This window comes from Anguilla anguilla, chromosome 13 (genome assembly GCF_013347855.1).
Source record: "Anguilla anguilla isolate fAngAng1 chromosome 13, fAngAng1.pri, whole genome shotgun sequence".
Lineage (NCBI taxonomy): Eukaryota > Metazoa > Chordata > Actinopteri > Anguilliformes > Anguillidae > Anguilla > Anguilla anguilla.
In genome coordinates this window covers 9,060,433-9,086,535 of record NC_049213.1, presented here as the reverse complement: position 1 = coordinate 9,086,535, position 26,103 = coordinate 9,060,433, and the positions used below count along the sequence as shown (strand labels likewise).

At 43.9% G+C, this 26,103-nt stretch overlaps 2 protein-coding genes across 2 annotated transcripts; both read right to left on the bottom strand.

The window, feature by feature from the left end:
• Positions 1–1,229: 1,229 nt before the first annotated feature.
• ddx27 (DEAD (Asp-Glu-Ala-Asp) box polypeptide 27) lies at positions 1,230–15,307 on the bottom strand. Its single transcript, XM_035389501.1, has 21 exons — positions 14,890–15,307; positions 14,319–14,465; positions 13,927–13,986; positions 12,913–13,141; positions 12,517–12,566; positions 12,252–12,338; positions 11,946–12,051; positions 11,295–11,468; positions 10,465–10,615; positions 9,783–9,882; positions 9,222–9,363; positions 8,923–9,076; positions 8,675–8,756; positions 7,958–8,135; positions 5,985–6,091; positions 5,698–5,794; positions 4,205–4,296; positions 3,452–3,572; positions 2,953–3,049; positions 2,483–2,557; positions 1,230–1,605 (listed from the first exon to the last, which is right to left on the bottom strand). Exons 1-21 carry the CDS (start codon positions 14,974–14,976, stop codon positions 1,590–1,592), a joined length of 2,352 nt encoding a protein of 783 aa, XP_035245392.1. The 5' UTR covers positions 14,977–15,307; the 3' UTR covers positions 1,230–1,589.
• A 2,502-nt stretch (positions 15,308–17,809) lies between these two features.
• snrpb (small nuclear ribonucleoprotein polypeptides B and B1) lies at positions 17,810–21,837 on the bottom strand. The gene is made up of 7 exons (XM_035387056.1): positions 21,689–21,837; positions 20,532–20,683; positions 20,182–20,293; positions 19,706–19,858; positions 19,097–19,229; positions 18,720–18,845; positions 17,810–17,994 (listed from the first exon to the last, which is right to left on the bottom strand). Exons 1-7 carry the CDS (start codon positions 21,689–21,691, stop codon positions 17,957–17,959), a joined length of 717 nt encoding a protein of 238 aa, XP_035242947.1. The 5' UTR covers positions 21,692–21,837; the 3' UTR covers positions 17,810–17,956.
• Between the last annotated feature and the right edge of the window lie 4,266 nt (positions 21,838–26,103).

The window sequence follows — 26,103 nt, the reverse complement described above, 5'->3', positions numbered from 1 at the left end:
ATCTGTCCTCGGGCCCCTCTGCCCATACAGCGCCCTCTGAACACCGTAGTCCATCCAGAGGTCCGGGAACCATCTATTGCAATATAGAATGTTTATTTCCTTGATATGAGCAATATTGAATATTAGAACAACGGCCTAGAACACAAAGCCCCTCCCAGGGGACTAGACTACTTCTAATGCACGTTTATGTTTTTGGTAGCCCTAATGGAGAAGATGGTAGCCACAAAACTCCTGAGGCAAGTCACATTAATATTGTCTATTCTAACAGACCACCACATCCATGCAATAATATTCAGTAACATATTGTTTAATCAGAAAAGTAAAGTGCAATGTTACTACAATAATCATATTTTAAAGAGGCCGAATATACTGCCAAGAAAGCCTTGCGATAGGCCTACTCGTAGGTTAAGATTGCTCGCCCTGAAACTGGAGTGACAAGCCACAGACCAACCCTACGCGAGCAACTCCAACTGCCGGGCTGGAGAAAGAGAACAGAGCTAGCTTACAATAAACCACCAAAGAAGTAAACGCGAGCTTGGCTTCTAACAACAAACAACTGTAGACCATTTTTATTTGAACAGTTAACTAAAAGTTTTTATAATTTGCTTTGGAGGTTTTTTCAGTCAGTTTCTCTTCGGTCATTATTATTAGTAACATGGCAAGCGCAACATGCATGAAACGGAGCTCGAGTTTGCTTTCACATTCGAGTTACTTGGAAGGACGAACACTGCAATGAAATACAGGTCTAAATATAAACGCGAGGCCTCCTTCCCATTTACACACACCATGAATGACCGTGCTTTGTCTGTATTATGCTTGGACGGGAACTTGCTGATGGTCATTTATAGTCTATAAATGGGACTGAAGACTCACATCTATAATATTTCTACTTGGACGGACAAACTTTGCCACAAAGTAGAAATGCTATAAACGCCAGCAGTCAGCCCCTTTTACTCAACATACAGCAAATTACCATCAGCAATTTTCCGCTCCGAGGGTAGTACAGACTTCATATCCCTACCTTTACTGTATTCCATTTGAACTGTATGGGAAAACAGTGTTACTTTCCTGATATTCCCGTTGCTGGGAACGATTGCATCCTTTGACTGAAGTTATTGTCGATTCGACTAGTTGTGGCATATTGTCACCGTAGCCTACCCATGGAATATACTCTTTTTCAAGAGCATTAGACCGGCATGTTTCCTAGTAGACAGCAAGCAAACAGCAGCTGTTATTGCCAACATCACTGATTTATTTTGTTTTAAACTGTCAGTTAACCCACACCAAAAGTATGGGATAATCTGCACTGGATCAACTCAAATGATCAACTTTTTATTTCGCTTGAGTAGTTCCAACACCCTTTGTCCAAACTGTCCAAAGGAAAGACTGGAAAACCCTCTTCAGGGAGATGTGGCTGTGTGTGAGAAAATGGCCTCTGAAGAAGTCACCATTTTGTTCTTTTCAATTTAATCAAAACATTTCAGAAACAGAACAGACTTTTTCAGACAGGTGCCCACCCCTGTCCCACTGGGACAGCCAGCTGAAACATTGCTTTTGACATATTCCCCTTCCTTGCCGTCCCAAGATTCTTACTTCCTCCTGAACCTGAAACACAGTTGACATTCCCATATTAGCCGCAGGTCAAACATTTGTTTATTTATATTTATATACAACACAGGTGTGCTTTAAATAGTTCCATATAACAAACGGGATACGCAGTTAAATATTAACGCCCAGCCACAAGCTCTGCTGGTTTTTGTTTTCACCTTAAAATCAGCACCCAGTTCAGAGACCCAAGCAACCAGGTTAAGTGAATTAACTGTCATCAACTCCTCTGATTGATTAATTAATTGTAGAGTAACAATGAAATCCAGCAGCTCTCCAGGGCCAGGGTTGGAGACCCTTGCTCTAGCCAAAGGGCTGGATTCTTACAGAAATCCATGATAGTGGTAAAAAAAGTAAAATAAATGTAGAGCCAGTTATGCCTGTCCACAGGTAGTTTGACTTGTATTTTACCAAGTTAGCCCCCTGAGATTGCGGATCTCTTTTTCGAGCGACCTGGTCGGCACGTAAAACAAAGCAGCCATACCAGCCAATGCCAAACATGGACAAGCACGAGAGTGCAAAGAGACTTTAAGAAACAGAAGCAGAGCCAACGAGAAGAAAGTAAAAGCAGTCTTGATGAAGGAATAACACAAAATGCAAACAAAAAAATAGTAATAAAAATATTTAAATACATTGAAACTATAAGGCGTAACGGGATAAAATGTGAAAAAGTTCAGAGGGAGAGAACCGTTCCTGAAGGCCGTGAAAATCCCCGGACAGCACATACGGAGTCATGCACATCGAAGGCTTCTTTAGCACGTGAAGAAAATGACCCTGAATTTTGTATGTAATGTTCTTTGGGAAAACTTCTTTGTGAACGCTCAGCTATTCACAAAGACGCAGACTCGTAACATGCAGATGAGGAGTCTGAACTCACTTGGCTTTGGACTTGAAACGGCCTCCCTTCTTGTTGGTGGGAATCCCCAGCCTCTTCTTGTCTTCAAACGAAGGCCTGGAGGGACAGAGAACAGAAATTAAAAAAAAAAAAAACCTGCATCCAACATTCTCAGCTTCTTTCTCAAGCCACAGCCCTGCAAACAGCTCGGGTCTGAAGTTCCTTTTGCTTCACACCGCTGAGCTTCAGACAACTCTTGGTTTGGCTTCAGCCAGCAACGCAAGGGTCCTCACAGTACGGTGCACGCCTCAAGACTTTCACGGAAGGCACGCTTAAAAAATCTGAACGATGTCAAAACATGGCAACCCACACAGACCCAGTACAAAAAAAATAACAGCAGGACGCAGAATCGCCTGATGTTTGAAACTCCCCGAAAGCATGATCTGTAGCATCCTTCGATCCAGCGGTAAATCTTGCCCCCCGGTTTTCCCTGTGATTTTTCGGAAACCTACCCGGCTCGGTACTGCTTCAGGGCTTTCTTGCTGGTGTTGGTCAGCTCCCTGTCGAACACTGACTTCTTTCCAGACGACCTTCCCTTCTGCTTCTTATCTGCGATTCGGAACACAAACACCACCGTTAGCCTCTCGCGTTTCCCAGCAACCGACCACAGGGTGAAACAACAACACCTCCATGTTTTATGACAACCGTTAAGCTCTCATCTCGCTCTCAGTGGCAGTGTGGAGAATAAGACTCCTCATGCAAAGCCGTTTGATCAGGTCACAGGACACAGGTCAGCAGTCTCAGCAAATCACCAACAAGCTTCCCCTAAAACCAGAAATGGCTTCTACACATTAGGAGTGCCACTACATTCCCCGTTGCTCACACCCATTTCAGAGAAGACATTTTTAATAAGAGAATTCAGGGGCCAGATTTGTAGGTAGGTGACTCGGCTCTAAGGGCATTAGAGGAGAGCCTGGTCGTCGCGGCGCGGAGCTCGAACCCGGCGCCCACCTTTCTGCACGGGCTCGTCCTCGGGCATGACCCGGGCCCGCTTGGGCTTGCGGTCTCGTTTGGCCACCCGCTCGGCGTACATTTGAGATTTAAGGATCTCAAACTGCGCCCGATCGTCAGCCTGCCAAAAACAGTGAAAAACATCATTGTACGTAACGTAATCAATTTAATGTAATATGGGCATAGAGTACACATTAAAGTCAGCCGTCTGAAAAACAGAGCAATTTAAGCAGATCGAAGAGATCCTAATCTCAGAAGAGGTTACTGCAATGGCAATGGCCTGGCTTTCTGGTAAACGCAGCAAGACATTACAAAAACGCAGCAAGACATTACAAAACAACTACACAACAGCCTCAAATTGCAAGAAATATCATCAATAACACACATCTGAGAAGAAGGCTCTCCACTCTGTGTCCCTTTAATAAACTTGCACTTGCAGGTTAATCCATGAAATTTAAACAATGTTCCACCCCATTAATCGGGCAAAAATACTGTGCAGATTGAACGGTTTCTCAAAGCTTGTCCTTTAACCAATGATCCCATATTTAAGGGTTCTGGGTTAAGCAATGACACTGTATCGCTGTTGAAAGTACTTTTCACAGTTCGTTTTTTGTTGCCGTCGAGCATTCAAAAGCTGAAGCATGGAAAAAAAAAAAAAAAAAAAAAAAAGGTCAGTGTTCTGCAAAATTTATAAATGATCCAGGGAGGCAAGCGACTGTTGTGGAGAAGCCGGCAGAAAATCAAAGCTCCTACCGATAGTTCTTTCTTCTTCCCATCCTTCAGAAACTTCGCCCTTTTCTTCTTCCCCCTCAGAGCCAAATCAAAGTCCTGGAGAGCTTTCGCCACTGGAGCAGAGAGAGGAAGGAACGTTACATGGTTGCATAGTGCTACGTGCATGCAAAATTAAATTCTTTATTCTGAATTAAATACACAAAGATAAACATAGCATCTCGTATCCGTAAAATATATTTTTTACACGGTACAGAGCATAAAGGGTCATGGCTTTATAATTTTGCATAAATTTGATATGCTCTTCAGTAAAATTGTGAGTCGTTTTGTGTTTTGGGTGGAGTGGTAATTAACTGCTTAAAATTAGTTCATAAATAAATATGTGAAAAATAATATCTAAAAGAGTTGATGCTGTGTAAATTTTTCACCAGTACAAATTTTATTTATCTGTGTCTGAAGAGACTGAAGATGGCCTCTTGTCAACCATCTTGTGGCAGTAATGGAATCTTTTTTGAGCCGCCTGGAATGCACATTCTCCCCCCAGAATTTATTTCCCTCAGTGTTGTGCACATGCTAAATACTCCACATTCGTGTTTCCACAAGCGCAACAATATGTGATGTCATAAAAATACACGTTACGGAGATGCCATTTCCTTGTCTGCGCAGTGCAAGGTTAATAAAAATGACCTCTTGCCTCTTCATTCCTTTTTGCGAATATATACTTTTGGGGAAATACTTATTGCTGCACGACCACTGCATTTCAGAACAGATGGATTCAGAGCATAAGACTCAGATGTGCCCTCGTTTGCATTGCTTTAGCACTGGGAAGCAGCGAAAGGTTTATTAGATCAGTGGTTCTCAACAGGGGGCCCGGGGCCCCAAAAGGGGGCCTCAGGGAGCTGCCAGGGGGGGCCTTCAGATGATAGGAAATTACTGAAAGCTTCAATCACAGAACATCAAGACATGAGTAATTATTCAGCTAAATAAAGAACACAAAGCAAGCAATTAATAGTATATAAAGAATAATAACCTTTTAATTTCTGTAGATGTGACACTCACATGCTATGAAATTTTCATGACCAATTTTAAAAATCACTTTTATGCTTTTATGGGGTTAAATAGAATAAGCTTGAATTTGGTTTGTACAGACGGGAGTTGCAATGACAGGCAGACAGGTCATGCCTCCTGTGGGGGGGGGGCTTTGGGGGCAAAATGGTTGGAAGAACCCCTGAACTAGGCCATGTTTTCATATTTGTACTCTTAACTGAAAACAGGAAAAAGGCTAGGGTATGACGCAGGGCCTAAAATGTGCAGCAAAGCCGATAACTATACAGGGCATTGTGTTCATGCATTGCTACACTCGGTGGCAAAGCAGGGTACTGGCTGCAGCTCAGAGGTTGCAGGTCCACATCCCAGCTGGAGCATTGCTTTTGTGCCCTTAGGTGAGGCATGTTTTATGGATTGCTTTGTCGGAAGCTGTTGCTCAGTTTTTCCGTGGTAATGTGAATGGCACTCACTGCGGTCCTTCTTGCGTTCCTCGTGGGTCTGGAACCAGGTCCTCTTCATCTCCTGCTCTTCGCTGCTCTGCTGCAGGCGTTTCTCCGCGGAGCTGATCTGCGACGCACACAAAGGATCAGCATCGTGAAGGGCCAGGGAATTTCACACGGTTCTCGCTGAATCCTGGATCATTTCTACACCAGGCACCAGCCATTCCACAGCCGGCCTGCTGATAAGGGTTAGGGCTGTTTGTGGCTATTTATCGCCCCCTTGTGGTGTGCCCCTGCACGTCACGCTGATGGCTGACCTGGGCTTCGGAGTGCGCCATCTCTCTCTCCTCCCTCTCCAGGCGCATCACGGCGTAGACGTCCTTCTCCAGCCTCTCGATCCGGTCCCGGAACTTCAGGATCACCTCTGGGAGGGAGCGGGGAGCACGGAACCGTTAGCGCGGAGCAGCACCGCGGAGGCTGACAGGGAGGGGGAGACTCTATAGAACAGGGCAGCCCAACCCTGCCCCTACAGATCTGCTGCACTGTAAGGTCTCCATCTGACCTAATAAAGCACACCTCATTCAACAGCTACAGATCATTATTAGAATCAGGTGTGCCCAATTAGGGTATAAATAAATTAATGAATGAATGAATGAATGAATGAATGAATGAATGAAAACCTACAGGACGGTAGATCTCCAGAAACAGGTTTGGGCAGCCCTGTTGTCAGTGATCATTTACTGTTGTTCTTTTCTTTTTGAGGAAAGGCCAGAGGAAAAGGCTCCCATGCAGAAACATTAATTTATCATACAGAGGACCCAGTTTATGTCAAAGCGGTTAGGAAGTTTGAGGTCGTTACACTATTTGACAGTGTCAGACATTTTTCTGTGAGGCAAAATATCTACAGCTAAGAGCAGTATCGAGTTTAATGTCCTCTCAAACTGTCTTCAAACCACTGGTGATTAACGGCAGACACGATAAATCTTTCATATCCATTTTCAGCCATTTTAAAATTATTCCAATAGGCCAAATGCACATTAATCTTTCCTCCTTCCTTAAAACACATTGAATAATTTAAGGCACCATGGCAGCCCTTTATGCTTTGGTCACATGGTGGTGACTCCGCTGCCCTCTGCTGGTGATACTAAGCATCTCTGACTTCTCACTTCCTGATGACTGGAGTCCTGCTTCCAGGAACTAATAAAGGCTGACTGCCTCCACCTGCCTGTGACTATACATAAACTGTGCTTCTGCTGAAGAAGCAGCTGGTTTTTAACCTTTGAGACAAACTGTGACCCAAGTTCCTGGTAGGTCTTTGTTTTTTTCTTTTTGAGAGTTTGGGACAGACTGGCATAGATAGTAAGTATATGGAAGACTTTTTTTATGGGGGGGGGGGGGGGCAATTTTCTCAAGTTTTAGTAAGCCTCAGATTCGTTTTTCATTTTTTTCTCAAAAGGCCTACTTTTGTGTTTTAGGTTACTTAAGTTGAGGATGGGAAATATGTTTGGCACAGTCTGTAGGGCGGCTGAATCTCAAACAATGCACAAGCCCCCCCGCAAGATTTTCTGATCAATCCTCCACCGTGGCACCTTCTTAGCTGTGATCTCTTCTCTAACCTTTACCCTCTCTGCTTTCTCCCTGTTTGAATAATGTCAAAAAAAATACAAATGGAGGGCAGACCTGTCCACTCTCCTTATATTAAAACAGTCAAGGTTAAGGGAGGTTGGGTTATATTGAAGAGAGCCATAGGTTTACTTTACACAAAGCCTGTGTTGCTAATCATCTCCAAGTATTACCAGCATAATAATTCCATCCCTCTCCACCTCAGTAATTCAGTGATGAGTGTTCTGTCACAAAATGGCTGCCGCTCTCCCAAGGTGGGTGCTACACATTGGCAGTGGTTAAGGTGAGTTTGTCTGGCATTATCTGTTATGTACTTTTAGATCCTGAAGACAGTGATAAAAACCCATAATGTCTGCTATTTTGTGTGAGAAAAAAAGTTAAAATCTTACTTGATAGCCTGCTTCATGAACATTTTAATAAATTACCTTGACTAGTCTCATGAAACACTTTACGATAAAATGAAGAGCCAATGAACATGAGGGCATGGCTTTTCACACAAATGCTAATTCCCCAATGATTTTGCATAATAGGACATAATCACATTGATCTCCACATCAGGACTTCAGCCACAGGCCCAGGAAGACCCCGCATGCGCTGCTTGCTGCTGCACTCGTGTTTGTGACTGATCAGGAGTGTTGTGGGTATCGCTGTGACGGTCGGACCCTACCCTGCGGCAGCATGCGCGCCTTGACGGGGGTCTTGGCCTTTCTGACGATGTCCTTCAGCATCTTCCTCTCCGTCTCGCCCACCAGCGACACCGAGCGCCCCACCTTGCCGGCGCGAGCCGTGCGGCCCACCCGGTGCACGTAGTGCTTCACCGTGTTCGGCATGGTGAAGTTTATCACCTGCTCAAGATCCGAGGGGGGAAAAAAAAAGCACAAAAACCCGGCATTACAGTGAGGAACAGGAAACTGAGTTTGAAGACTGTTCTTACTGTAGTGGCTTAAAAATACACATACACAATTAATAAAGGCTAAATTCCTGATATACATTATAAAATATAATCTTAATATGTCAAGATCCTCTTGGCCTGCTGCAAAAACAATAACCGAATAGAACACACAAGCTTTCATGTGCTCGAGGGGTGTTTTTGCAAGAAAAAGAGCTGTGTTTTTTTCTTGCAATTTTTCTCCTCTTGTGAAGGTCAGTTATTTTCCACTGCTAGTAATCTTTTCCCTCAGGAGAGGTATATAACAGCTGTAATTATCTGTGTTTGATGAAGTTCCCTGACGGTTGTTCGAATGAAGCGCTACGTTTGTCAAAGAATCATCTCTCTGGACATGGACGTTTTCTGACTTGGTGCCAGGTCTGCTATGGAAATAAAATGGCGGGTGTGGCTCTGCGTCGGCACTGGACACAGCGAATGCAGATGGTCACCGCTCACCGTCTTGACCCCGTCGATGTCCAGGCCTCTGGCTGCCACGTCTGTAGCCACCAGGATGTCGATCTGTTCGTCCTTGAAACGCCTGATGAAGAGAAAGATTGGGACAAAGATTTAATAAAAGAACGATGTCCTGAGGCTCTCCGATCCAGTCGCTAAGCTAAGGGGTGTTGCCATGGACACGCGCTGGGCAACACTGGCCGCGTAAACACAACAAGCGGGTGAAAAGGGGGCAGTGCAGTGGGGTTTACCTGAGGCTCTCCAGCCTCTGTGTCTGCGACAGGTTCCCGTGCAGCTCCCCCACCTTCAGTCCCATCAGCCCCAGGAGGATGTGCATGCGGTGGGCCTGCTTCTTAGTCTGGGTGAACAGCATCACGTGGTCCTGGAACGTCCTGGTCAGCAGGGCTGAGACACACACACACCTGGTCAAATACAGTCAAACACACGTGCGCGTGCACACACGGTAACACACAGCCTCACACACGGTCACACACGGTCACACACGTGGTCAAACACACGTGTGCGCACACACACGGTCACACAGGCTCACCGGCGACGATGGCCTCGCGGTCGCCCTCCCGGGCGGGGCGGATCCGCACGAACTCCTGCCTGAGGTAGGGCGCCACGTCCGTGTTGCTGTTCACGAAGATCCGCACGGGCTGCTTCAGGGAGACGGAGGCCAGGTCTTTCACCTGACAGAGAGAGGGGAGTGGGGCGCCCACTCTGTTATTAGGGTCCTCGGTAGTTACTGTTCTTAATAGCGCTTATCATTTCACTTGCAGCCCGTCTGTAGTTTTGCCCTTTTCAGTATTATTTACACGCAGCCACGACAATAGAGCATTACTGAATTAATAGGAGATAAGGACAGGAGAGAGAGAGAGAGCCCAAGTCATAACCAATAATGTGTGTGTAACATATTGAAATAAACTGGCAACAATCTGGTTATCTGTTGCAGTATCTTCACACGTTTTTGATGCACTGTCAGTAAACTGCTCTTCTGTAAATGCAAAGTGTCTTTGTGTCTGCCAGTGATAGGACACGGGACTGTGTGTGTGTGCGCGTGTGTGTGCGTGTGTGTGCACATGCATGTTGGATACAGGACAGTACGCACCTCCTCGCTCATGGTGGCGGAAAACAGCATAGTCTGACGCTGGTAAGCACACAGCCGAATGATCTCCTTCATCTGCTCCTCAAAGTACTCATCCAGCATCCTGTTAACACATCACACACAACCAGTTACATTCACTCATCCAGCAAACAGTAACGCATCAAACACGGCTGATTACATTCACTCAACCAGTAGGTTATATGGCACATGTAATAGACGTGAGTAAAGCTGCATAAAAACAACCACAACATCCCTGAAAACATCCCTCCTGTCCCAAAATCAGCTCTTCCAGCAGCAATACAAACCACAACTTTTGAGTAAAAATCTGAATTCTAAAGCAAGGGCAGAATTTCCATAAAAGATAGTCGTGAAGCTCTTCAAGATGACGAGCAGCAACAACAACAAAATTCAATCACGATAAAGCACAACTTTCAGAACTGTATTATCTTCAAGAGCTTTAAAGTCCTTCATGGTGTTTTCCTAAAATCAAGGAGGTTTGAGTATTTTCAAGCCCTTCTCCCTTCCTAGCCAGTTCACCACTCAAACGATCCACACTGATACAGCTCCTTCAAGAGCCCGGAGGTATCTCATGCATGGTAGCACAACCCCAGGCCCAATCAAAAATGTACAATTTAAAAAGGACATTCCCACATGTGCCAAGGCCCGCCCGCTCCTTCACACATACCGATCGGCCTCGTCCAGAATGAGGATCTCCACCTGGCTGAGCTCGAAAGAGGGCGTGTTGTGCAGGTGGTCAATGAGCCGGCCGGGCGTGGCAATGAGGACGTCGGGCCCCGCGCGCAAGGCCGCCTCCTGGGTCTTCAGGTCCAAACCACCTGAAACAGGAGCAGGGAGCTGAAGCCATTTTCCCCCATCCATCCATCAATGTGAAACAGCCTGAGAGCTCACGCATCCATCACCGCTGTCAAGAGGAGTACAAAGGGCCATATCTCTTCTTGACCTTCGATTAGGTCAGGCTGAAAAAACGGTTTTAAATTCAGATGTGGGGGCTGCTGGGTGGCTCATTGGGTAAAACCGCCGCATGCATAAGCACCATGGTCTAGGATCCAGTCTGACCCAGGCCAGTGCCGACTGTGGCCGGCTGCCCTGCAGGGGCGTTGCACAATTGGCTTTGCCTCCCATATATGTTCAGTTTTCTCAAGCGACCCCTGTTGACCGTCCATGGCTTGCTCTCTACACGCACGTACGATTGGGTCTCCTCTACCCCCGCTCTGCGGCTGCGGTGTGAAAACAAGGAGCTGGCTGGCACCGTGTGTTTAGGAGAAGAACCACAAGCTGTCTTCACTCTCCCAAGCCAGCAACAGGGGTGTATGTGAGCACACCTGTACTTAATCCACAAATTTGACATTCCTGATTGAGGTAATTCAACATTCCAAATTCTATGTACATATTTATTGCATAAATATATGGCATCTGATGGACTTGATAGTAAAGCTCCAGAGTACAGATTAGCACTGGCATAAGAGGGGGTTTTCCAGGGCCCAGAGTGCTCACCCACAGCCAGGCAGGTGGTGATGCTGGTGAACTGGGCCAGCTGGCGAGCCACCGCATGCACCTGGATACCCAGCTCACGGGTCGGTACCAGAACCAGGACGCGGGTCACCTGGGCCTGCCGCGGCTTGTAGATGAGCCGTTCCAGAACAGGGAGCATGAAGGCGGCAGTCTTTCCTGGAGATGGAAAGAGTGGGAAAGCATGACTGCAGTGCAGGAAAAGTCCTATGAGACATCTTATGAGACATACAACCAGGATTTCAAGCTCAATGGTGACTTCTCTAACTAAACTTAGAATGGCTTCCATTTGGTTCACCTCACCACTGACTTAATTCACCTGTTTTAAACTCATTCACCTTTGCTGTACACCCGTGTTTACCACACTGACCTGTGCTAACCCCACACACCTGTGTTTACCACACTGACCTGTGGTAACCCCACACACCTGTGCCGACTATACTCACCTGTGCTAACCCCACACACCAGTGCAGCCTGTACTCACCTGTGCTAACCCCACACACCTGTGCCGACTATACTCGCCTGTGCTAACCCCATACACCAGTGCAGACTGTACTCACCTGTGCTAACCCCACACACCAGTGCAGACTGTACTCGCCTGTGCTAACCCCACACACCAGTGCTGAAGGTACTCACCTGTGCCAGTGGCAGCGCAGGCACAGATGTCCTTCCCCAGCAGCCCCACGGGGACGCAGGCCTTCTGGATGGGGGTGGGCTGCTTGAAGCCCATGGTTGTAATGGCCTGGGAAAAGCGAGGGAAGAGTGAACATGTGAAAGCTTCCGGCAGGTTCCCTGTTCATTAACACACACTTTTTATTTTCTCAAAACTTGCAATGCCAAACTGTGCTTGCATGGCTCTAAATGTCCCAAAGGACACCACACCGTAGCCCCATAAAGGCTTTAGGAAGGCCCTAAATGCCCCAGAGTACACCCGTCACCCACCTTCAGCAGGGGCCTGGACAGGTTCATGTCCTGAAACGTTAGGCTCTCATCGTAGTTGGACGCATCTTCATAAAAGGCTTCAGGTGGCTGCGGGGGGGAGGGAAACAAGCGAGTTAAAAATTTCACGAATGCATTTCACATTTCCAGTCTGTGAGTTTGTGGTGAGTTCATTAATTCAACAGATCTAAAGATGTTTACGGAACACCAGACCTATGCAACGCCACATGCAACATGCACAAAGGTACCAGGTTCTGCTCCTGCTCACCTCATCTCCATTTTTCTTCTTTCTCCGGCGATCCTTCTCTCTGACTGTATCTGTGGAAAGACAGTGACAACGAGAAGATGAAATCTAGGCCAACACACACCTCTCACCTCCCTCAAATGACCAACTGCACACTAGGATGGATAATCAAGCTAATTTTTCTATAGAACATAAAGACACTATGCTGTGTGGAAATGGGCAACTGAGGTTGTACGGACAATTCCCAGGTGGGGAACTGTGGTCGTACCCTTGAGCAAGGTAATTAACAACAAGAGTGTAAAAGGATGTAAGCTGTGTACGTCGCTCTGGATAGAGGGAACTGCTAAATGCCTAAAAGAAAAAGCTGCATGGAATTTAAAATTCATGCAGCAATTTTTAGATTTGCACCACTCTGTATACCTGCTTTGGTGAGAATCTCTTCTTCAGCTGAGGAAAATCCATCCTCCTCTTCCTCACTGTCCCCTTCTGATGCCTCACTGTTGGCTTCTGCCTCATCCGCAGCTTCCTCCTCTGCACCTTCATCATCATCATCTTCTTCTTCTTCTTCACATTTCTCTTCTTCCTCCTTTCCAACCTTCCCATCGGTTAGAGAGTCTTCCACCACATTGCTCCCTTTCAGTGCTTTATCCTGCACATGTTGTGAACACGCATCAGGTTAGATCTCTATCACTGACTAGCAGAACAGTTAAGATACATTTATAACTGGCCCAGGTAATTTTGTGTGCATTGAAAGATATTTTAGTTACTTACAGACGTTCCTCACAACCTTCCAGCTTCACACTGGCAAGAAAATACACTTCAAGTGTGTTTTCTTGCCACAGGTTGTGTGTGTGTGTATAATCTGATGTTTTTAATCATTACATCTAATCTAATCTCTGTTTATAACTACTTCATTTGACACATGCAGCTTGCTCAAAAAAAAAATAGCATGACTTCCAGCATCTCAAGTGGTATACATGAGAGAAGTGCCACAAAGCAACAACAAATAATAAAATTCAGTCATGAATAAATAACAGTCAGCAACGTAACTGAAACTTGCTTTTCGTAGACATAGCCCTAGCTTCCATTTCAATTTATAAGAAGTCTGGTTTACATTCGGCAGATTATTATGTTTATAACATGTTAGAAACCAATGTATAAGTACCCATATGCACAGGGACCTGAAATATAATGTCACTGCTGTACACGCCGTGCTGGATATATTCTTTTGAAGTGCATTTTTTTGCTTTAAACCACAAATTATTTGATGATCCTACATTAGCCGTTGAAAAGCCGACAGAAGAAACTCTGTACCCAAAATGTCCTTTATCACACACAACACCCATCTGGGCCAACTGAAAATATGTATGACAGATTAATATTTTTTTAAACTATCCTTTTAGGGGATGCTGAAAAGGGGTCCAACGACCTCACCTCTGTCCTGCGCTTCTTCCTCACTTTCTCAATCTTCTCGTCCAGTGTGGTGGGGGCTTTCTGGAAAACAACAGAGAGAGTCAGCGGTCACCACTGGTGCTAACCGCACAACATCCTGTGGCTAAATGTTTCTTTAAAACTCTTCTTCAGTGCTTGAAAAACAGTGGAACACCATCCTGACAACATACAATATGTATATTTATTATCTTGTGAAAACTGAAAATCTGCATTGCAATGTGCAACTTTTGTGTAACCTACTCAACGTTAAATAAAGTGCACGCATTGCATGTTCCACGTTCATGGAGAGATGTGAACCGTGTCAAGAACTGGGTTGCTTGTTTGACTCCATAGGCCCAACTCAACACACCCACAGGGCGTACTGGGACACTCACCCTCTTCTTCAGCTGGGCCATCACGTCAGCCATGGCCCAGTCCTCGCTGTACAGCCCGTCCCGCTCCCCAAAGTTGAAATCCGCACTGAAGTCCCCGCTGCCCGCCTGCTTGGCTTTGCGCTTCCGTCCCAGAACAATGGGCTTCTCCTGTGCATCAAAAGTCAGAAAACTCAAGAGATTAATCTCTTCATCTCTTCAAACAATCAACCAGTTACAATTATTAAGCAGATGATCGTCAAGAGAGTTAACACACAGCCCAAGTCTTACTGAACTACATATAGAATGTAGTTTTAACTGTTAATCTTACACTCAATAAAATACTACAGCATGTACCATTCCCTTACCTAATCTAACAGCTAGCTTTAGAATCAGCTGTCAACACAGTTCTGTCCGTCAACCCCAAATTAGGTCACCAATTAACTGGATATATGGCAAAACTGCCACTGGCCTAGCATGCAAGCGTATGTTAAAATAGCAAGTAAAATTGCTAGAGACGTGACTTCTGCTACATTAAGGTGATTAGCTTCTTACAACAGCGCCAGCCATTTCATTCTAGCTCGCTATGACTTACGCCTTCGCCGTCAGACTCCGAATCGGGCTCCTCTGGCACATCGTCGTCGTCTTGGATTGTTCCGATTAAATCCAAATCAGCGAACATTGTGGCGCTGACAAAATCAGCTCCTTTCCCTTAACAAAATAAATTAGACTAGCTGGCTCGATAATTTGCTAACCGTCAGTTTGCTAACTAGTCTAATTAAAGTTACTTTTTGGATACAGCTTTGCGATGCAAGAAAGCTATTTTACGTTTACAGAAAAGTATGCCTCCCTACTGCTACTTTTCTTCCATAATACAACGATAGCTTATTGAATTGTATCAGAATGTTGCTACAGTAGCTAGCGATGAAACACCAGCGTCGTAGACACAGCAGCTGAAGACCTGAGCGTAGCACACGTGTTTGGGATTCACAGGAAGTAAGCTACATTTTTGTTCACCGGCATGGGCGCACGAGTTTGAGTTCTGAAGTTCCTAGTCCGAGTTACAATTTAAAAAATTATTCTGCGGCACTGGGTACTTAGGATATTGAAACACGTTATTATCACTAACCATATGTTACTTAAGATATAGTGAAAGCCACTGACGTGTAATTATACTGTCACCTTGAAAACAAGGTAGACTGCCAATTAATACACAAGTGAGAGACAGGGTAAACATTGAAAATGTTTTTTCAGCGAAACTAGTAAGTAATGAGGAAGTAACAAAATACAAGATAAAAGAACACAAATGTACTAATGAGAACATTTTATTTAGACAACCTGTGTCCATAGTTTTGCCGGGTGTCAATAAACGCCTGTTCTGTCGCACCTGGGTCTCTGCTTCTATGAATCTTTCTAATAAATGTATTAGCATCTGCGTGAAAGAAAGGTTCCTTGTATGAATTCAAATTACTTTCCGCATATGTTACACATTGTTCTGACAGTAAGAACTAATCCAGAAATATCTTCTGTAATATACTTTAATTCATTCACAGTGTCTGTCTGTTGCTCACATCGATATGGTAAATGGTAAATGGTAAAATGGTAAAAAAAAAAAAAAACGACACAGTGCCTCTGGTTAACAGGGCCTACTAAATGAATGTACGTGCGTGTCCACCCTTTTCAGTATCCTTGCACATATTATAAAGTAGGTGGTAAAGTGAATTACGCATAGTAAGTATAAACGAATCAGTCTTTTAAAGAAAAGTCCATTAAAAGAAACTTTAGTACTTTTACTTTACATCGAGGCTATTCACCTGGCGGCGCCTGTGACAACAGCCCTCCACATATAATCTTGGCCCTTTTGAAAATTGGAGAAGTATTACTCAGACGCATCAAAAATTGTGATTATTATTATGTGTGATATATTATGTGTTATTTTGTGCCTGCTGTGTCAGCATACCTCAGTAGTTACAGTGCGTGGCCAAACATAAGGGCTGGTATAGGAGCCAGTGTATATATGTATGATTTAGATCAACTTTATTTATAATTATGGATCAGTCAAAATTGCTAATTTTAAGGTTTCTGTATAAGTAAACCACTGTCTGACCAAATAAAACTACCAATAGCAATATTGTTTTTCTCTGAATAACACTGGTTGTACGTTATAGTTTGTTGAGAAGACACAGCCTTGTCTGGCTTTGATGCAGCAACACTTGAATTCATTTGCCCAGAGGTTAACCAGAGCCAGTTTTTGTAAAATACAATTTTTGGAGGTTCATAAGGAGATTGTGGTCTCAGATGATGTTCAGTCTTCAATATTGAGGCCAATGACCAACACCACAAACACCTTTGGATTCCAAAGCATACACATTTGTTGAGGCAGGTTTTCCCCATTCACCATCAAATAATTAATCCTAAAAATGTGTTACCACCTGGTAACCCAGATATTAATTTTAGCCTCATTAGGGGACATTAATCTCTGGTCTTAATCTTAAGAACCATGCATTTACTATAATGAAACCCACACAAGGAAGATTAAATATAATTTTTGAAAATATTGTCACCATAATGTCTGCCATCCAAGACACTTGCATGTCAAAAAATAAAAATCAATACTAAAACTTTTTCTGCAAGGTCAAAATTATACAATTGCAACCAATTACTACTTCAGACCAAACACCTTTAACAGGAATAAAGGAAGAGGTGAAAATTCTCCTCTCAAGTCACTGCTGAAGACCCACCTCTTCTCGTCGGCATTCAATTCGAGTTGAGCTTGTCGCCTTGATTTATCTTCTATTGCGCCACAATTCTTTCATTACTATGTTAGTTTCCTTTTACTCTTATTTTATTTACTTTTATTTGTTTCTTGGTATTTTAAGTCTGTTCAGCACTTGTCAACTGTGGTTGTTGTAAATGTGCTATACAAATAAACTTAGACTTGACAATTGTTCGCATCTTTTGATCCACAAGAGATAATTGCGAAAGGCTTGAGCACTCAGCACAAAATCTGTAATATGTATGTAGGATATAACAGACTGTGCCAAAATTTCTGATATGCACACAATTAAAATTGGGCACTTAGAACAGAAAGACAAGTGCTCAGACAGAAGTCCATTTCTTATTTTCCTGTTGAATGATCAGCATGATTACACTCTACTTGCATTAAACTCAAGTTTACCAAATTAGATTAGCAATTACATTCCTGAAAAAATAAGTGCATTACCACTGCTTTCCTGACCATTGGGTCAAATGTAGCAAAGCAGAACACTACGCATGAGGACAGAAACATTTCCATTTTTCCACTAAAAAACCTGAGAAATTAATGAACCTGTCCAGTTGCAAAAGGTTAATTGTTTGATAATTTTCAAAATAAGGGACATTGTACTCTTAATCCCCCGCAAACAACTTAGTTACAGCAGTACAGCTGGACCTATCAAAATAACTTAAATGGGAATGCAACACTAACACTGTTTCAACTGTGCAAGTAATAAAAAATAAAAAAGGAAAAGGAGTCATTTTAAAATAAACTGTCAGAGACAAATCATTTATTAAAAAAGGAAAACAAAACGTACAAAAAATTAATCTATACAACAACTTGAACTGAGAATTGCCCCTGAGGGGCAGAAGGTTCATGACGTCAAGCTTCGATCCAGACGGGAGGCCTACGGTCTGGGAGGGCGCATCCCTGGGGGAGGGGGCCCTGAACAAGAACAAAAATAAAATGTTACAAGTGGTAAACGCGTCAAGTACAGCACTGACAAGGTTCATCACATCTTACCACGTACCCATTCATCACCACATCCCTACTCCCAAACATTTAAACCTTAGACACAGCAATCAACCCAATGTTATCAATGGAAGTAGTGTAACACGGTTAGGGAACTGGGCTTTCCACTGAAGTGCAAGTACAATTCTCAGATGGCACTACTGTACCCTTGAGTACCAAGTTACTTGATCTGAATTGCTTCAGTAAACATTTAGCTGTATAAATGGATTGAGTGTAAAAGGAGTTATGTAAAATACTTGACACTCTGAATAGCAGAGTAAGCTAAAAATGCAGAGAAGGTAAATTACGTTAAATGAAACTATCCTGAGATAAACGCCAAATCCCCAGCAGCAGTGTTAGATGGTTTTTGTATGGTAACAGTCTGGGATTAAGCCCCAAGTTACACTGCAGTGAATACGGGCAATTTTCCTGAACCTTTCTTCCATTCATTTGAAAGAAATTCCAAGATGCACCAGCATTCTTGTTCAATTTAAAAGTACCGCTGAAGTGTGTAATTCAAAATCCTAAAACCTATCAATTCATTCATTTACTTATCAACGGATAATAGGGACTCACCCATTCGCAAGAGCTGAATTTAATAGTCATCTTTGGAAATTCATAAATGGACAAATGTGGGCATCTCAGCGTACAAAACTTACCTCTCATTCCAGGGGGAGGGGGCCTCATCCCTGGAGGGGGCATGCCCATTGGGGCTCCGCGGCCAGGAGGCATTCCCATCGGGGGGCCCATGGGAGGGCGCATGCCTGGAGGGGGGCCCATCATGCCTAGGAGGTGCGTAAGACAAACAGCTCAACACAAAACAAAACTGCACCTCGACACAGCCTGTGGCTTCCGAGTGAATACAGTCACCCGATCCATTTGGCATGCAGTTCAGAGCTCAGAGTAATCCTGCTCCAAAAGTTTCAGCATCATGCTAAGATTGAATTGGAGTTCATCATGGCTACAGAACCAACACTGCCACTTGGATCGATTCGCCGAGAGCCAGGCGTTCCCCCAGGCCGTAAACCGAGCGTACCTGGAGGAGGTGCTCCGCGACCCATCGGGGGAGGGGGTCCCCCTCTTCCTGGGGGGTACTGCGTGGGAGCGCCGGCGATGCTAGCACCTGCTGCAGCAGCCGCTACTGTTCCCCTTCCTTGTGGGGTCATCACCTGGGGGGGGGGAGGGGGGAAGACGACAAGTCAGCTCCGCAAGAGCATGCAGAGGAAGCCCCATTTGGCCCGAGAACACCACCAGCAAGGCTGGATTCAAAGTTGAATAAATGATGCACAATCAGAGCCACCATCGTATTAAATCTGGACGCATCTCCATAACATTAGCATTCTAGTCACCATCCAAATTCAATCAGGTAAAAGCAACTGGCTCAATACCCAGTTGGAATTAATGAAAATGTACCTCCACGGGATTCCACGTTATAGTCCTTTAACATTAAGATTTTAAGTGCACTCCCCTAGCTGCACATTAAAACAGCCCAACTTTCTGAAGGACATGAGGTCCTTCTCATAACCAATGCAAAGATAATTTACACCCACTGCGCTTGGATGAACGCGCACTACACTTCCCGAAGAGCCTGGGTTTCTGTGATGGCTCTTCCGATAGAGTATAAACCATGAGCCGTTTGGCCTACCTGCTGGGATGGGCCTCCCACTCCGCGGACAGGCCCGGCCAGTCCGGCTGGGGCCTGGGGCATCGGGGCCCCGGCAGGGACCCCCCGGCCAGCTGCCCGCCCGACACCTGGTCCTCCTGCCACACCAGCCAGGGGCACACGGGCAATGCCAGTCTGGAAGAAGGACAAAGTCACATTTAGGGGAAACATTCAAAAATGGCGCTCTTTATGAAGGTCATGGCTTTTCAATATGAATACATCAAATTCAGCATGGCACTCCGTTACAAATGCTTTACTACTGCATGACATTCTGAACCATTTCAATTGTATTATGCAATTTTATTCATGTATAAAGCCATTCTTTATCGCATGCAATAGGTTTTAACATGCTCTGATTAATAAACTTTACAGTACATTTTAAAAGGAGGTTTGATAGTAGCGTTAGCACATTTATACAACACTGCAGTGTGAGACAGAAAGGAATTGAGCAAACTCACATCTTTGGGTGGGGGTCCCTCCACTGTCATGGAAACCAGGTTCTCCCCCCTGAGGAGCACCAGCCCCAGCACCCGCTTCTCCTCGCGTTCAGGCTGTTTGGAGTTCTTGGGCCTGTGAGGGCAAGGCGAGTGACACATAGCCATTTGTACCTCGCACAATCAAGAAATTACTTGTACACTCACTTAGTGGACACAGGTCAAGAAGCCCCAAATCAAATACCCATTTGGGTACGGATAAAGCAAACTGCTGAAATATCTGAAAGACCAATGAACTGCAAAATCAATCAGCTGTTCTGCACAAGTTTTGAACAGTGGATTCACAGAGAAAATATGAATTCTCAGTGTCTTACTTGATCTTCCTGAACTCGTCGCAGTCACACAGGATGAGGTTCATGTGCTTGTCGAAGGCCTTGAACGTTCCGATGAAGATGCGGCCATCCTGCAGGATACAGCGCATCCTGTAGTCGATGTGCTGCAGCATCTTGCTGCTTTTACCCACCGTCTGCGAGAGGGGGAAAGGGTCAGTGAGAGAACGGTTACATTTTATAACCTAAACAGAAATCAGTCTCAGGTGACTGAAAGTCTGCAGGTAAGCACTTCAAGCTGCATTAAGTTTGCATTAAGTTCTATTTAACTCGGGGTGCTTCCTGAATTGGCTCAATGATTTATTTGTTATCAGTTTCAATTAGTGCATTACTTCCAAACTTCTAATACGATTTAGCCAGCAACAGAAGTAACAAAAGTTAGTTTTATAGCGAAATTCGGCAGTGTTACTCTAGCCTAGGCCGAAACTTGTTTGCTGGTAACACAGACGATACTGGAACCATTTTGCAAAGCCTTCCTGGATAAGCATCCCCCAAAGGACATGGTTTATAAACTCTCCAGAGGGACAATGCAGAAACTCAACGGAAATACAGTTCCCATGCATTGGCAGGGTTAGGGTAAGGATCTCGTAGTTGAAAAACGAGGAATGTTGTGTAGCTGGCTACAACGCACAGTGAATGAGCACAATCCCGCCAGTAACGACTTCAAATAAATAAAGCTGTAAACTATGTTCTACAACATCTCCGACTGTGTAGTTAACCAAGGCCGACCAGCCAATTTACGGCACGATAATATTCACAAAAGAATAGCCTAGTAATTCTAGGAGCAACACGTCCTGCAGTGCCAACTGATCAAATCCGTTTGCGCCAGCTAAGGTTATTCAATCGGCAATACCTCGACATTTCGTTATTTTGCGAGGGGATTTTTAAAAGTCGGAGCCAGCAAACTTAGTGGCTTACTATAAAGCGATCAATAGATTCACATGGTGTAACAATTGGTCTCTAATCAACAGCTACAGCAACAGTTCACGCTACTAAATGAAATGAAATCAGGCGGGCTGAACAAGGGCCTACCCGGTGGCTCCATCTCAATCGTAGCTTAATGCAAAAACTCCCTTCTTTTAAACAAATGCATCGTGGTTTAAGTCAATATATTATTAAACGATTAAAATATAAAGTTTTACCATGATTGCAGTTTGGATGGCTCCGATTCCAATCGGATCGCGCCAAGCAAAGTCAAAAAATTGATCCGCGGAGCTCCAAGATGCAACTCCACTAGGACCGTCTTTTACGGAGATTAATCGGAAGTGCAATGTGCAACGCCACTAGTCCCCTGGAAACTGTTCCTACCCAAATCGTTACGTAGGTTCGTTTATTTTATGAGCAAAGCAAGGAAAAGCTAATATATAAACATACTTTATAAGCTATGTACACTCAGTAATGCCGTCTTAAATATATAAGCAATGTGCTTAACATAAGAATGTAATGTTGTAATTAAAATTCGATGAATATAAGTTTCCGGGGATGGCATTAGGCATTACACAGGAACTAGGATTGTGACGCAAGCGGTAACGTTTTGTTATCGCCATTGAACTGTGATTTTACCAGCCTGTTTAATGATCTAGTATGCTCTATGTATTTATTTGTGGTTATGCCACTGTGTATTTTATGCCTAAATATCAATAAAAAAACACGCTCCTATCTAGAGCCGAACTAAATAATATCACAAACTGTATGGCAACTATCTGCATTCTAGGTTGCTGCAACTAAAACGAACAGAACATTGGCACAATAGAAGCATAGAGCATCGGCAGTCAACACAACTGAACAGAGAACTGATTTTTAGTATGAATACACTCGTATCGTTTCATTCAGGTGGCGGCGACGATAACAACATGACAAACGTAGTAACCCAACAACTGATGTATGCTCAAATTCAGTAGATGGCGGCAAAACAGCTGTAAATTAGTGGGCCATAAATTCATAATGAAGAAGTTGTGGCAAGTCACTGGCGATTGGCGAAGATGGATACAGGCGACGTTCTCCAGTCTTGTCACTTTATGAGGCTGTGTTGTCGAATTTGCTACATTCCACATTGTAATCCTAATAATTTATTTGTAGCCAACGTTTAGCTACTATCCGTTCTATTTGTCTGATCGCAGGAAGCACCCTGGTTTGTATGGAAACAGCCTCCAACATTTCAGTTTGGGTTATAGTAATTTAAGTTAACCATAGCTGGTTTGCTAGCATGGTCTCCGAAATCAATTGCATGAAATGACATTACGACTAGAAACAACGTGTCTGTCTTACGATATGCTGTAACCACAGCTCCGACTGTAATTATTGTTTTAAATATTAGCAGGGTGGCCAACTTTGGTCAGCCGGCTGGAGTGTGGGCATTTGAAGTCGTTTCGTCATTTCCTTCGGGTTTGCTGGCATTTCCCAGAGTTCTGGATCAAGAAATTGTTGGCATATGGGAGAAATGAATGACGTTTTCCCAATTCCTTCAAAATAATTCATGCCAATTGGACGTTTGTTTGTATATGAAAAAAGAATACGTTTCACCCATTTTTTTAATCATAAAAAACAATTGTATTAAAAAACAATGGTAACGGCTAAGTGGTTAGCAGCCACAAATAGACGACTACAACATTACATATTTCCAGCTGCCATTCACGCGCGTAAGCCGTTTGCTGTTACCTATTTTACAGTCTATGGCTAAATTATACGTTTTTTATTTTGTAAAGTTGTACATATAGCTGTAACTATATTTGTTATTGTTGCTATTTTCGGTAGCCTACTACTTTCCTTGAGTTATTCGAGTACTTTCTTTAAATAGCACTGCTAGCCAAAGGTAGCTTTGACCAGCCTGAAAACCCGCCAGGCTGGCTGTGACATAAATAATATTTGCAGCAGTGTTAGCTTGCTGTTAGCAAAATAATTATATCAGTTGGAAAGCAGCATCAGAATTCAGTGGAGTGCCATTTAAGAGAGAAACGTGTCCGGATAAAAACGTCCAAGTTTTAAACACCAGTTTAAATCACAGACTGTGACAGGGACGGTTAAAATGTGAAACTCCCATTCATTTTCTCCATAGAGAAATTTTCCATCGATCCGGAAATCCCTATGTGGGTAAAGGTGCTCTGCGTTACGTCAAACTTCCGAGGCCCATTGCGCATATCTGTCGTTACCTCAGTTTAGGAAAATAAGAATCTTTTCTATTTTTTCTATAAATGTATTGATGCACATGAAACTGCAAAGGTTTTCAGCAAATCAACGATGAACTTGTCAAATCAAAGAAAATTGTGGAAGTGTTGAGCATAGATGAATATGTGACTTATGATGAACTGCATTTCCAAAAGTATGTGGACACCTGAACATCACACCCATATGCACTTGTTGAACATCTCATTACAAAACCATGGGCATTAATATGGTGTTGGAACTGACGTTTCTGCTGTAACAGCCTCCACTCTTCTGGGAAGGCTTTCCAGTAGATTTTGGAACATGGCTGTGGGGATACGCTTCCATTCAGCCGCAAGAGCATTACTGAGGTTGGGCACTGATGCTGGGCGATAAGGCCTGGCTCACAGTCTGTGTTCCAATTCATCCTAAAGGTGTTTCATGGGGTAGAGGTCAGGGCTCTGTGTAGGCCAGTCAAGATCTTCCCCACCAAACTCAGCAAACCATTTCTTTATGGACCTTGCTCTGTGCACGGGAGCACTGTCATGCTGAAACAGGAAAGGGCCTGCCCCAAACTGTTGCCACAATGTTGGAAGCACACAATTCTCTGGAATTCCATTGCATTCTGTAGCATTAAGATTCAATAGAACTGATTGGCCTAGCCAAAGCCATGAAAAATGGCTCCAGAACATTTTCCGCCTCCACCTAACTTTGCAGTTGGCACTATTTAAGCCAGTGCAGTTGGCACTCCGCATTCCGCCAAACCCATATCGTCCATCAGCCTGCCAGGTAGTAAAACATGATTAATCACTCCAGAGAATGCGTTTCCACTGCTCCAGAGTCCAATAGTGGTGTGCTTTACACCACGCCAGCCAACACTTGGCATTGCACATGGTGACCTCAGGCTTGTGTGCAGCTGCTCGGTCATGGAAACCCATTTAATGAAGCTCTTGACAAACAGTTCTTGTGCTGATGTTTTTTCCAGAGGTAGTGTGGAACTCTGCAGTGAGTGTTGGATCCGAGAAAGGATGATTTTTATGAACATCACGCTTCAGCACATGGCGGTCCTGTTCTGTGAGCTTGTATGTCCTTTGACTTTACAGTTGACATGTTGTTGCTCCTATACATATCCTCTTCACGATAACAACACTTAAAGTTCACTGGGCCAGGTCTAGCAGGACAGAAATTTGACAAACTGACTTGTTTGAAAGGTGGCATCCTATGATAGTGCCACATGGAAAGTCATTGACCTCTTCAGTACGACTCATTCTACTGTCAATGTTTGTCAATGGAGATTGCATGACTATGCTTGATTTTATGCACATGTTAGCAATGGGTTTGGCTGAAATAGCCGAAACCACTAATTAAAAGGGGTGTCCACATACTTTTGGAAAGGGAGTGTATGTGACTGAAGCTGGATAGCAGTTAGACCAGAGGTGCCCAATCTCATCTGAAAGGACGACGACGACTTATACTACTTCTTATTCTTTTTCTTCTTCTTCTTGGTTTTTTGGCAAATTGTATCCAACTTTAGTGGTGCATTACTGCCACTTGCTGTGCTGGAGTGTAGGTCAGAGACAGGGAAGAACAAAATCCATCCTACTAACTCAGTCTTTCTTAGAAAAGAAAACAAAAAAATGGAAACTTCATCTACTGAATTCGTAATCAATAAGCTCTCTTATTTCCTGTATCCCATTTTCTCTCAAATAGTTCCTCAATCTTTTTTCCCTCTTGCATTGCCCACACTATTAACAGATGTTCTACTGTTTCTGTTTCCTGACAATAATCACATATTCCTACTGGATCCTTCCCTGTCAAGTGATTTATTCAATTGACTGGTTAAAATGACGTCTTCTTTTCTTCCTCAACCAGCTGTCCACTAATCTCCTACTTTCCCCTGTATTTAGACTTAATATAAGCCCTTGGTTTCTCTTTCTCACTGATCCTGCCATCTTACCTGCCCACTTGACCATATAAGGCTTTTAGCCCATGCTTTGCTCATGGGAACCCCCATGTCCACCTCCTCGTTACTAAGTGTCTGCTTTTCCATAAGATCCATTGCTTCATTTCCCTCCACCCCCATATGAGCTGGAACCCAAGTAAATACTGTTTCACTCCCCATCTCACTAACCCATCCATGGATGAGGAGAACCTCATATATTAAATCTTGCCTGCAATGTGAATTTAAAGATGGCAAACTCCTTAACACGACACCTTGCTCCACCCACTGCACTGCTAAAATAACAGCTCTTAGCTCTGTTGTGAATACAGAATCATAAAGGTTTCCTCAGTCCGACCTGTTCTTGGGTCTTTTCATTTGACTGCATATATACATGATTCCATGAGTTCCATGATTTTTGGGACAAAGCCAAATTTTTTCTTGTCTTGATCTGGCTCTGTACTTCACATTCTTGTA

What these genes read in the sequence shown, in the direction of transcription:
- ddx27 (XM_035389501.1), bottom strand. Translation starts at nt 14,976, where the DNA reads ATGTTCGCTGATTTGGATTTAATCGGAACAATCCAAGACGACGACGAT. An exon ending in CGGAGTCTGACGGCGAAGGC is followed by an intron (nt 14,466 to 14,889) that starts GTAAGTCATAGC and finishes TTTGATGCACAG; the next exon opens with GAGAAGCCCATTGTTCTGGG. An exon ending in CCGCGAGGCCATCGTCGCCG is followed by an intron (nt 9,077 to 9,221) that starts GTGAGCCTGTGT and finishes TGTGTGTCTCAG; the next exon opens with CCCTGCTGACCAGGACGTTC.
- snrpb (XM_035387056.1), bottom strand. An exon ending in AGGGACCCCCACCCAAAGAT is followed by an intron (nt 19,859 to 20,181) that starts GTGAGTTTGCTC and finishes TCCTTCTTCCAG; the next exon opens with ACTGGCATTGCCCGTGTGCC. An exon ending in CCCTCCCCCTGGAATGAGAG is followed by an intron (nt 17,995 to 18,719) that starts GTAAGTTTTGTA and finishes GTTCTTGTTCAG; the next exon opens with GGCCCCCTCCCCCAGGGATG.